Source organism: Eutrigla gurnardus (genome assembly GCF_963514095.1).
Source record: "Eutrigla gurnardus genome assembly, chromosome: 14".
Classification (NCBI taxonomy): Eukaryota; Metazoa; Chordata; class Actinopteri; order Perciformes; family Triglidae; genus Eutrigla; species Eutrigla gurnardus.
The window spans coordinates 2565585-2578131 of NC_139937.1; the positions used below are offsets into that span (position 1 = coordinate 2565585).

At 45.8% G+C, this 12547-nt stretch overlaps 1 protein-coding gene across 1 annotated transcript; it reads right to left on the reverse strand.

The window, feature by feature from the left end:
- Positions 1 to 285: 285 nt before the first annotated feature.
- On the reverse strand, positions 286 to 11968 carry LOC311024089 (voltage-dependent calcium channel gamma-7 subunit-like). Its single transcript, XM_084026323.1, has 6 exons — positions 11867 to 11968; positions 7908 to 8103; positions 7428 to 7514; positions 6382 to 6522; positions 2255 to 2400; positions 286 to 1656 (listed from the first exon to the last, which is right to left on the reverse strand). The coding sequence occupies exons 2-6, from the start codon at positions 8101 to 8103 to the stop codon at positions 1207 to 1209; spliced, it is 1020 nt and encodes a 339-aa protein (XP_083882449.1). The 5' UTR covers positions 11867 to 11968; the 3' UTR covers positions 286 to 1206.
- Positions 11969 to 12547: the final 579 nt, after the last annotated feature.

The window sequence follows — 12547 nt, forward strand, 5'->3', positions numbered from 1 at the left end:
TAAAGCATACATCTTGATCAAGTTCATGTCTCATTGCACCTGAAATCCAGCTGAAGTCCAACTCATCTGTGCTGCACCGTCAACCGGCACACAGTGCATGTCAGTGTGGAAGAAAAAGTGCATGAAAAAGTAGTGACCTGGGCCCCCGATCTGATCTGGGGTCAGTGCAGAACAGCGGCCAGTAGAGGGCAACAGATTGCCATTTCAGCATAGGGTGGTTCCTCTTCCTCACCAGCGTATTGCGCCTGTTGCAGTCTTCATCCAAAGCAGAATGGGTCAGGCATGTTCTCGATGGGACTTGTGCCAAAGCTTCATTCATATTCTACAACAGCTAAATAGAAGTCCTGTGTGCAATTTTATGTACAATAAGTTTAGAAATTTGTATCTTAAACAAATATGTAAAACATAAAGTAGATTTCTCCTTATGATATTTCAGAACATCATCCACTTCTGTCTGTTTTTTTTTTTTTACAAAGATTAACAACGTTCACATACAGCGTTTTTATTTCAGAATTACTCTATTGTTAAATAATCATTTTAATTAATAATATTCATAATACTACTTTGACATTGTGAGTTATGAAACTGGATTGATGATGTAAGAAATTCAGAGAAGACAAGAATATATTTTACCACATTATCCTTTTGGTAAAAAGGTACATAGTCCATGTATTATTTTTTTTATGAATTGTGTATGTATAAAACTATGTGCATCCACAGTCTTTGTGATCAGTGTTTTGCATCGTACATTTCCAAGTGCATACAAATTTCCTGCAGCACTGCAGTATCTTCATATTATACCGCAGCCTCGCTCTCCCTGCCTCCCTCTCCCTCCCATATCTCTCCTCTGTCACTCAACCTCACCTCTAAAGTCTTTCTAGGAAACTCTTTCCAGTACGAAAAACTGAATTCCTCCTTTTCTTTTCCACTCATCTCCCTGATTTATTTTTCTCCCCCGTCGCCCTTTCTGTCAAATCTCCATAACACTTTTACATCTTTCCTTGCAATCTCCAACACCTCCTTTGTCCTTTGGTTCATTATCGTTCCAAAGCGACATTTCACTACATTTGATTTCCCCTCCCTCCGCTTCGTCTAACATGATCTGTGCTCCAAGCTCAGCATTTACTCTAATCCACATCTAAATGTACAGTATACGTGATGATGAGGAGTCAGTGTCTCTCCTTCCCTCCCTAATGCTCCCTCTTCCTAACAAGGGGAGGCGCTCATGTGCATGTGTGTGTGATAATGGGGGGGAGGTACTGGTGACGGAGGCATGGCCATGGGAAGAGCCTGGCCTTGGGGATGTGAGCCATGCGACCTGGTGAGGGTGTGTGTGGAGGGGTAGCCGGCGGACTGCGGGGGCATTTGGTAGCTCCCTGCGGAGGAAGAGCCAGAAGGCGGGCTGCCCTGCCCTTGAAGGCTGCTTTTGGGTGGCACTGGGGGGGCCTGGTTGAGCTGGATAGAGATGTCGCTGGAGGCCTCGGAGGTGCTGCGACCTCGCTTCGGCGGGGGCCAGGAGGACTCCGGGTGGAGGAACTGGCCACTGTAGTCGCTGCTCTCAGACAGGCGGGGGCGGTAGAGTGCAGGGTGGGGGCGGAACATCTCCTCCTCAGCATAGCGCTTCATAAACAGATAGACTGACATCACCCCGGCCCCCTGAGACAGTGAGTGAGAAAGAGGAAGCAGGAAGAGATGAGTGGGTGATAAGACGCCACAGGGAGTGAGGGACTGCGCATGAATCAAGTTCAGAGGCAAACACAATTCAAAGAAGTAGTCACGAGCGACAGAAATACGATTAAACGTGAGTGAGAGGGAAGACGTGTTATAAAGCAGTGTACAAAGTAGAGAGGTGGAAGAATGAGCTTTTGATTTAGGGAGTGGACGCTTCATGTTCTTTTGAGCTCATATGAAACAGATTGAAATGGAAAGAAGTGAGCGTGGAGAAACAGATGGGGAGAAAAGAGAGGAGGGGCGGGGGGGAGGTGAGTGTCCACTGCACCACATTAAGAGCAGTGCTCCTGCTGATGATGAGAAAGAGGGGGGAGGAGGATGAGGAGATGAGCTTCACAGGAAACCTCACAACGCATTGGATGCACACATCAACACACACACACACACACACACAACATTGTTTATTATATTATATTGAACATATATAGACACACACTCTCACATGCTGTTTCGTATATAATATATAATATAATATATTATAAAAATATCTAATATCTAATATCTATATAGCGCCAAGACCTACCTCTTTGAGTAAGAAGGAAGAGGCAGCGAAGGCGAAGGACCAGCCATAGTGGTAGTTGAAGAACTGCTCGGGCTCCCGGGGCCGGTTCATCACCTCGTCATTAATACTGGAGATGTAGAGCACCAGGCCCACCACCAGACTGAGGCCTGCACACAGCACATTCACAGTGACAGGGAGAGAGAGACAGGCAGACAGTAAGACGGGCCAAAAGAGAGTGAGGTGGTCATTATGTGGTGAGAAAGAGAGAGAGAGAGAGAGTGAGAGAGAGATAGAGCTGTGAAGTGGAGTGACCACGTCAAGCAATTAGCCTCTGAAAATGCTAACATTAATAAGGAGATGGAAGAGAGACCAGCGAGAGTGTCTGTGTATTATAATGACTGATAAAGAGATGAAGATTAATGACCTGCAGAGATGAAAAAAACATACTTATTTTATGTTTGCGTAATGTAACGGAAGCTTATTAATGAAAAAAAGAGTGTCTTTTCATTTCTATTTTACAAAGTTAGACCATCTGATTATACTCCGTGTGTCTCCCTTCCTCCCCAGCAGCAACCCTGTCTCATGCAAAATGACTTTCCTTCTACTGCAAATTATAAAACTGTGTTAGCGGGACTGCATGAGGTCATCATCAGACACGTGACATATGTCCCTTTTCTGCTGCCAACGTGAGCCCAGTTGATTAAAAAGGCCAAACCGTCAGGAAACAAATAACGTGTGGTTCTACTGGACTGCAGAGCCGAATGTACACATGATCAGATGCTGCCAGCCAGGAGAACAACGTCAAGCTGGAGGATTATACTTCAACAGTGACCTCATATATCAGCAAACGTCTTGATGAGGTGGTGATCATGAAGACACTACAAGTATTCCCTGACAAGAGGGTTTAGATGAACGGAGAGCTGAGGGCTCCATCCAGAGCTGCCTTTCGGTCAGGTGACCAGGAAGTATACAGCATCACCAAGGCAAGACTGAGAGTTGGCATCAAGGGAGAGCGATGAAAGACCAACAACACTATAGACATGTGGCAGGTGATCCAGAAGGTCACAGGCTACAAAAGTAGGAGTGTCCCCATCATGTGCGAGGCCGTGTCACCAGATGAGCTCCTGCTCTGACCTCCTCAACAAAGAGTCAGCTGACAAGCCTGCCATGCCGCCAGAGGACAGCCACCGTCAGGTTCCATGGGAAACGGGAATGAGAGTAAATATGAGTACTTTACGTCCATGGTCGTGTACTAGCATGAGAAAACCGGCTAACTGATATTGTCACAACGTTTTCAACTGTCATGGGACGGTGTTGCCTTCACAGCCACCATCAACCCTGTATCTAAAAGTCTGCAGTGTCCAGTCCAAATAGACTCCCGCCCTGTGGGGGCACTCACCCCTGTTCTCATGAACCCCTCTGAGAAACTGGTTCTCCTTGACCTTCTCCAGTTTGCATACAGATCCACGGAGGACGGCGTCTCCACTTGCCCTCCACTCAGTCTCACACATGACACCTGTGATGACAACATCTACGTCACAATGTGTTTTGGTGATTCTAGCTCAGCATTCCTCACAATCTCCCCCATGAACCTGATCGGTAAACTTTAGCACTCTGAGCTTCGAGTACCTCACTCTGCAACTGGTGATAAGACTTCCTCACAAACAGACCCCAGGCAGTCCACACTTCCTCTACTCTAGTGTGGAACACTGGAGCCCTGCAGGGCTGCGTGCTCGGCCCCCTCCTGTTCACGCTGCCCACCTACGACTGCGAGCCCCAGCAGGAGGAGAACTCTGATACTTTTATTCAAACAAGCTGGAGTGCCTGGATTCATATTGGTTTAAGTAAACTTAAGAAGGCAAAATGCATCAGTGATACTGGTGACAAGACGGAGAGCCCAAAGGATATTAAAAGACTAAACCCATCCATCCAGCCACAGCCTGCCCCCCTGCTGCCGCCTGGCTACCGTGACAGAAGTATCAGCGGCCGTACCAACAGACCTCAGAGCAGCTTCTTTCTTCAGGCTGAGACTTCTAACTTCATCCCTGTATTTTCTTATGGAGCAAAATGGGACTACTAACTGCAATTCGTTGTGGAAGCCTGTTGTTTCAAATCACTGTTGACTTTATTAATGTTTAACATCAATATTTCCCAAACCTTAGATAGGTGCTTTGAGTGCATAATTAAAAACCTAAAAAAAAGGTCTAATAATACTTTAGTTGCAATGCGTGGATGTTGTACTGGAGTGGATTTTTTTTAATTAACATTTGGGGAGTTGGCAGGTACATTGTTTGAAGAAAACAGTAACATAAACCACAAATCCAAGGTATTATGATCCCAGTCACATCCCTGCCGGGTCATAAAACGTTAATTAATCTTCTCATTATGATGATTGACAACACCATTTGGCATACCCTTCTCTTGAAACATATTAGCTTTTTCTAATTAGTATAAATAAATGTTTCAGCTAAACAATGATCTTTCCGAGAGCAAAGTACCTCACATTTAATTGTCATATCTTTATCACTGACTGAGCTTGTTTATTAAGTTTGTTATTTTTTGAAAATCGCAAATAAAGAGATCCTTCATGAAAAACACTGAAAGGAGGCAAAGCCGTTTTTAAGACCACTTAGTGAGAAGCTCCATGCACTGTCAGTGTGATACAGGACTCTAATCAGTACCTGGAAGACCAGAATAAGCTTTCAATGAACCTTACCACCCTGGGCAACACATACAACATTAAAACCCCCCTCCTCCGAGAACACAAGTGCTCTCCACTCTGCCTTAGAAATGTTAAATGCATGAGATACAACATATGGCCAACATTGAAGAATCAATATTCAAAAAAGCGTTATGCTGTAAGCAGCAATATGAGTATTTTTAGCTTTCGCTGCAAAATTCAAATGTACAACCCCGGCTGTCAGGCAGTCATGTCCTTCGCAAAGGTTAGTTTAAGAGGCTGTGTTGTCGATTTAAAATGAAAAAGCAGGGGAAATGCATAAACCGTGCTGCTGTCAATCCTACAGGGGAAGCACATCTTTCTCTTAAGTCACAGCAGCAAACGTTGAGGGACTCACACATGTGCAGCGAACGCAGAGGAAGGAAAAAAGAACATCTTCATGTGTGTGTGAGGCAAAAAGGAAGAAGAAATAGATGATGTGTCTGAAGGTACGCATGCTTATGCAAGCTAAGACAGAGGAATCAAACTCCAACCATGCTTGGGCAGATGGGACTCCATGCTGATGTTATTTTCTGTTGTTGCTCTGAATTCTGTAATATTAACCAGAACATGACTGACCCAAACTACAATATTTAGCAGACCACCGTCACATGCCAGCAGAATATAGGCTGACATCAGTCAGGAGTCTACAAACACCGCCACATCCACTGTGACACAGAATAGGAAACGAGTAGGAAAGAGAGATGAAGGGGGGGTAGTGTTTAGAGAGAGAGGCTTAGTGCAGCAGAATATCTAACCGCTGAAAAGCAATTGGATACACTTGCCCGTTATTATCACCCTATTATCACAAAACACTGCCACACTTCCAGCACAGGCTATACACGTTACATGACCCTGGTTACATAAAACCCATTATTCTGCTACACCCGTTATCAGCCAGCCCCCGTCACAGCAGCAAAGTCCCCGTCAGCGTGGCGGCAGCCCCCCGTTTGGTGCTCTGCAGTGCTTCTTCCCTCCCCAAACATGTCAAGTGAAGGAGCCTTCAGAGAAGCTGAGCTCCAACTTGGCTCCTGACAAGTCTTTAGAGGACAAGGAACGGGAGCATTACAGCCACCTGCTGTTCAAGGAGGTTTATTACACTAATGCAGAGAATGCAGACCTGCTCGTGTTACTGTGGAAATATGTCTTGTATTTTCAGAATTTTCACAGTTTCTGGGCGTAGTCCCAAGTACATTATTTCTCACACAACGCCTCTTTGAATTCTTTGAAGTAATGCAAAGTCACAAGAGCCGGAAACTTCCACCCCGCAGTCTCAAAAGATAATCTAGTCATCTCTTCCGATGCCTACACACCTGCATCATACACTAAAAATAGAGCCACCACGGAGCTCCGCCATGCGTGACACAGGACACACGCTGTCATCCATCACAGGGTGAAGGTGTGTTGACGGATGATTAATGGCTCCCACCTGAGAGGATGAAGAAGATGCCGGATACAAAGGCCAGGATGGTGCGCTGAGGCCGGATGTGTCCAATGTTACTGATGACGAAGGCCGTGAAGACGAAGAGCAGCGACACCATCGGGAAGGGCGTGGCCGTCCGCACCATCTCTGTAGAGGAGAGGTCACAGGGTTAAACCGAGCTGATGTAATGTGCCCTTAACCTAATGTCTTAAATTATCATTCAGCTTCAAAAGGATTAGTTCATACAATCAGAGGCAGTGACATCTAAAATATGAAGTATGCTCAGTTATGCAGGAAGGCTGTGACTTTCATCACTATAATAGGGAGATTTTGCTTTTCACAGGATATGCACACATTTCAGAATATCCATCTGGTGAAGAGTTATGACGTTCAACACATTTGAAAAACTCTTAGATTAAGTTAGATTTCATCAATATGCCCTATTGTAAGAACATAGCCTTCATTAATATCCAAAAGAGTCATTTGAGTATTTTGCTGATGATGAACTCTTGATATTAAAATCTTGACAATGTTATACTTTTTTCTGACAGTTGAATACATTTTCGAAATATTGACAGAGAACTTTAAGACAGAAAAACATTTCTTGTTTTCTGGATCAAAGGACGCTTTTAAATTTGACCTTAAAGTTGACTTTAACCTGCTAAAATCACATCATATCTTTGTTCATGAGGATACATTCTGAATCACTTTAATGGAGTTCATGTAATTACGGTTAGAGAACAAAGACTGCCACTAACTTATTACTTATTTTCCCCGAGTCCAAGGTGAAGTCCTCAAATATCATATTTTTCTGAGAAACAGTCCAAAACTCAAAGAAAATCAGTTTTCTGTGATATAAAAGAGAAAAAATACAAATCCTTTTGCAGAAGTTTTTCTTAAACTGATTATCAGAATATGTTCAGGTTCATGTCCTGCCGAGCCACTAACAGTTGCAGCTTATATGATGCTCAGTACCAGGATGGATCAGCAGGGGGACTCTGCAGTCACTCCCACACCTCTAGAGGAATGTCACTGGCCGGACGGTCACTCACTGAGGATGTTCGCCGTGTTTTCTGTGGTGATCTCTATGTCGGGCTCAGTGAAGTACTCTGACGCAACACACCTCCCGTTTTCTGCTCCTGTGAGGAAACACACGCACAAAAGGAAATGTTGGGATTTGCTATTAAAGTCAGTGATTTGAGAGGAAACAAACAAACCACAACCCCCCCCCCCCCAAAAAACCTAACCTACACCATGTTAGTCTCTGCAGCCCTGCTCAGGTAACAATCATATTTTGTGACAGCTCTGATTCTGGAGGCTTGCTCTCTCTCCTTCCTCCCTCGCTGCTCTCTGACTCGTTTATTCCATCTGTTTCTGTGTGTTTGTTGCTGTGATGGTGTGGACATATGCACATACACGTAGCAGCATTGTTTGGATGGTGTGTGTGTGTGTGTGTGTGTGTGTGTGTATCTTCTACACTCCCCGTTACTTCATGAATGCGAGTGTTCAGACGTGTTGTTGCATCTTCCTACCAGCCACGAAGCAAACTCTCCAGAGGCCCGAGTGCAGGGCCATCTTCACCTCCATGCTCTGGTTCTGCTGCAGGATGATGCCCTCCACCATGATCAGCCAGTAGTCTGTGGACACGGCCACCCCCACCAGCAGCAGCCCGCAGGCGCCAAACACTGTGGACAGGATGGTCAACGCACGGCTGCTGCAAGAACTCATCTGGGGGGGATGGAGAGATGGCGTTAGAGGACAGGAATCACATGACAAAACTGGAGAGACATATGTAGGTACACTTGGAGAGGAGGGGGGGTGTAGTCGTGGGAGGTTATTAGGAAAGGGGGAAACACCGTCTGCAGACATGTGACGTGCACACGTGTACGGCTTCTGGCCTTCTTCCTGTCTCGCCTGGTTATTGCTGAAGATGAGTTAGCGACACTTCCGGTGGCAACCAATCCCGTTAAATGTCAGAGAGGAGCCAACGCAACAGATGATGACTTCACGGTGAACCGCTGAACTTATGCAAGGACTTAAAAAAACTGAAAGATAGATAGTAAAAACACACACACACACAGAGAGAGAGAGAGAGATGTGGAAAGGGAGGAGAAGTCCTGGTGACTCACACATGGTCTTTCTGTGACTTAGTTCTGGTTGACTGGGAAAGACTTCACTGCAAATCCTTTGCGCAAGCTGTCTGTATGCATTTGTGAGTTTCCGTGTGTGTGTGTGTGTGTGTGTGTGTGTGTGTGTGTGTGTGTGTGTGAGAGAGAGAGTTTGATTGTTCAGCCAATAGCCTCTGCTTGATTTGGACCGCTGTTCAGTTTCGTCAGCTTGGCAAATAACGGAGAACAAATGCATGTGCAAGACTGAGCGGAGCTGGTGTTTCCTGTAATCACGACTTATTCAGTACATTAAATGCGTTACACTGGGCGGATCATTATTGTTATGCACACCTCATATCCTCCTTTTGAAGAGGTTACATCCTCTCTTGTTTGGACTCATTTGCATTTCAACTTGTCATTTCATTAGGCACCACTAGTTCAAACTATAGCAACACCACCACCTTCTTTCAGGAGCAGCTTGGCCCATGACGGCGGCTGAATGTCTCACACTGTATCTCACTGTCCGGCCATTAAAGCACACTGGAGTGACTTCGAATGAAACGTGACACTGTAATAACCGACTGGAAGAGCCAATACGTGATGAAGCAATGCACCTGCTCTGCACCACGGTGTAAGCACACCCTGACAGCCAATCGTCAGCCATTCAAATCTGCAACAGCGACCCACCTGCACCAACAAAACCTTCCTGACATCGTTACAAACGTTGTGCTATTTGCAGCCTGAACTGTGGACGAGAGGAGCTTTACGTCAGAGTCTGACTCTCAACTGTCATAAAATAATTGATGTTGTTACAGGAATAACTGTCACTCCTCTCACATCCATGTAACTACTGAAGTCTCTTGTTGGTAACGTGGCTGACAGCTGAACAGGGATGTTCTCCTCCTGCTGGTGGAAGACAGCTGTTGCTTCAAGGTGGGAAACGTCATGTGTTTGAGCTGTTTCTCCACATATCACATATTTACATACTTGTGGCCCCCCCTGTTCGACTGGCATTCATAAAAATAATGTTCACCATGCTGCAGATGACCGCTTTCATTTTCAGTTTCTTGTATTGTTTCTGTGAATCCTCACCTGTGTATTAATAGTGATTTAGTCTAACAGACAATGTACTTCTGTCCTCTCGCTGTCCCGTGGAGTGAACCATTTACACACAGATTAATGGGAGAAGACATCATGCTTGGGCTGGCTAATTAATGCAACACTGACCATTATCAAGCACTTGATGACGGGCTTTGACAACACAAAATGACTTAAAGATGAGAGCCACTGTATTCTTCTTGTCTTTCTTTGTATGACAAACCTTTGAGTCTTTTAACAGCAGGGTTATAATAGATACAGTCATTCTGCTGGGGGAATACACTCTTAAAGATTAAGCGTGGCCTCATGTTATCTGGACAGCCATTGTGTGAGACGTGACCGCTATAGAAGTTGCTTTGGTTTCTATGCAGCAGTGGGGATGAATAGAGCTCCTTTTGTGTTAAACGGAGGTGGCTGGTGGTAAAGGGTACACACATCAGAGAAATCCTCAGGTTGGGGCATGTTGAGGCTGAGCAAAGCACAGAGGGAGTTACTAAGACAGATGTTGAGGGGAAAGTATGACCAACCGAGAACGATCCGGTCGCTCAAACAAGACGGATCGTAGATGGAAAATCAGGGCAATCAAAACACAAAGGTACAAGATTTTTAAATGGCAGGATGCATCCATCTGAGGGCACAACTGGAGATTTGTATGAACTCCTAACTTCCACAAATGGAATCTCTTTAATCTTCTTTGAATCACAATGCAGGCCCAGAAGTGCTCACTGCTGCTGGCTGCTGATGAGAGTTTGAGCCGGTGCGACTGATAGAGTTGGAGGTGGTCTCTCTGAAATATAAGCTCACTGAAATGACATACGAAATAATTGAAGGCACAGAAGGGGGGGGGGGGGGTGTACAGAGAGAGGAGTGGGAATGAACAATCACACCTTCTAGCAGTTGGAGGATGTGCCGAAGTGGTCAGGAATGAGTGAGAATCAATTGGAGTTGCCGCCCAGCAGAAATGAGTGGATGTGCCCGAGTGGCTCTTAGACTTATTCAGCACTGCGGACAGCTCCCTCATCGCTCTCACACACTTCACCGTGGAACACACATGAAGCAGGCCTACATCCTGCTGGTTCATAACGGGATCTGTTCACCGATGAGGGGAACCAAACACACACAAAAATCCTTCAAAGGGCTGTTGCAGCTTTTTGACAAATAGTCATTGTGAGACTTGAGGTGAAGCGAAAAAATAAAAAAAAATATCCATGTTAGATTTGGGATAAGAATCCCATTTTAGCGCTCTGAGATGGGCCCTCAGCTCCCTCACCCAGAAAGTAATGAGCCAATTGGTTAGATAGGAGCCACGAGGGGGACAAAAGGTTTAATTCTCTCTGCTGGTCACAATCTGCAGACTGGCATCACCTCTCAGCCCACGAGAAGAGAAGGAGAGCACATGGAGACGTGCAGAGTCCTCAAGGCAGGAAGAGCAGAGTACATGTAGCAGATATAGGTTAACACAGGGAAAGACCTTGGCCCAAAAAATGGAAGGAGTACCCAACATGGACGCGCACGACGAGGATGCGCCTGCACCTGTGCTAAAAACGAACCGATCAGAATGTGCAGCGTCTTTAAAAAAAGAGAGAAGAAGAGAAACAGAATGAGGAGGACGGAATCACCCAGTGGGAAAAGAAATGACTTCATACCGACTAAACGGAGATATCGTGACTCAATGGGTGGGTTTGCTCGGGCTTCTCTCGGAGCATTTCAGCTGCGCAGCCGAAACTCGCACCATTTTCACGGCGCAGCGCGGACAGTTAAACACCACTATGTCGCTGGGAAGTACACGCATGTAGAGCGGGGTGTGCGTAATGGCACAGGGCTAAGTGAGGCGGCGATGTGCGCATAGGATTGTTTAGACCCCCCCCCCTCTCTCTCTGCTGTCACACACACTCACACGCGGAGTTTGGAGATGATAAACACGGAACATGTGAGCGGGTCGCACACAGACATCGGGATGAAATGGGGGCGAAAAGGGGGAGAGCCGCGGGACGACTCGGCTTCAACATGCAGCCGAAACGTGATCTCTCCAACGGAAGATCTGTCTTTACCGCGAGGACACGTTCTGGATGCTGCGCTTTTCACAGCTACTGTCAACACACACAATAACACGCACACACACACACACACACACACACACACACACACACACACACACACACACACACACACACACACACACACACACACCTTTTAAATGAGTCAGGCTGAAAAGGCGTCACTGCTAGGAAACACACAACTGTAGTATTTTTTTAGAAGGAGAATAAATATATATTTATACTCACCCTGCCAAGAGAGTCGTGCGCACACGTCAGTAGCCAAGAAAGCTCACACCGGGGAGGCGCGCTGGATGTTGGTCTCTCTCTCTCTCTGTGTTTTCGCTGAAGCCCCTTACCCGTCCTCTAAAATCCCTCTCTCCCTTCACTCTCTCTGTCCCAGGCACTGCGGTGGTTCAGCGAGCTACTTTGGCTACCAAAGAGACATAGCGGGAGCAGGAGGGAGAGAAGTGCTGGAGAGAGAGCGAGGGAGGGAGAGATAGTGTGTGTGCGTGTGTGTGTGTGCGTGTGTGTGTGTGTGTGAGAGAGAGAGAGAGAGAGAGAGAGAGAGAGAGAGAGAGAGAGAGAGAGAGAGAGAGAGGGAGGGAGGGAGAGAGAGAGGGGAGGGAGGGAGAGAGGGAGGGAGGGGAGGGAGAGAGGGAGGGAGGGGTTGCCATGTTAAACTACTATTTCTCATCCTGTCATATCCTTTCTTAAATGATTTGTTTCTATGCTCCTATACAGAAATATGGTTGTATAATATTGCATAATAAAAAAATATAAAAAAATAAATAAAAATACTCTTTATAATTGGCTTTATTATCACATTTTAATTTCTGATGTATTGGAGGGAGAAACAAATGTCGCCTGTTTTCTTATCTATGTATTAAAAAACAACTATTTTACTTACATTAGACCTCACAGACTGAC

Excerpts from the sequence above, each read along its gene's own strand:
- LOC311024089 (XM_084026323.1), bottom strand. The coding sequence starts at position 8,103 with ATGAGTTCTTGCAGCAGCCGTGCGTTGACCATCCTGTCCACAGTGTTT. Across the intron at positions 6,523-7,427 it reads AAACACGGCGAACATCCTCA|AGATGGTGCGGACGGCCACG; the intron begins GTGAGTGACCGT and ends TCTCCTCTACAG. Across the intron at positions 2,401-6,381 it reads CATCTTCTTCATCCTCTCAG|GCCTCAGTCTGGTGGTGGGC; the intron begins GTGGGAGCCATT and ends TGCTGTGTGCAG.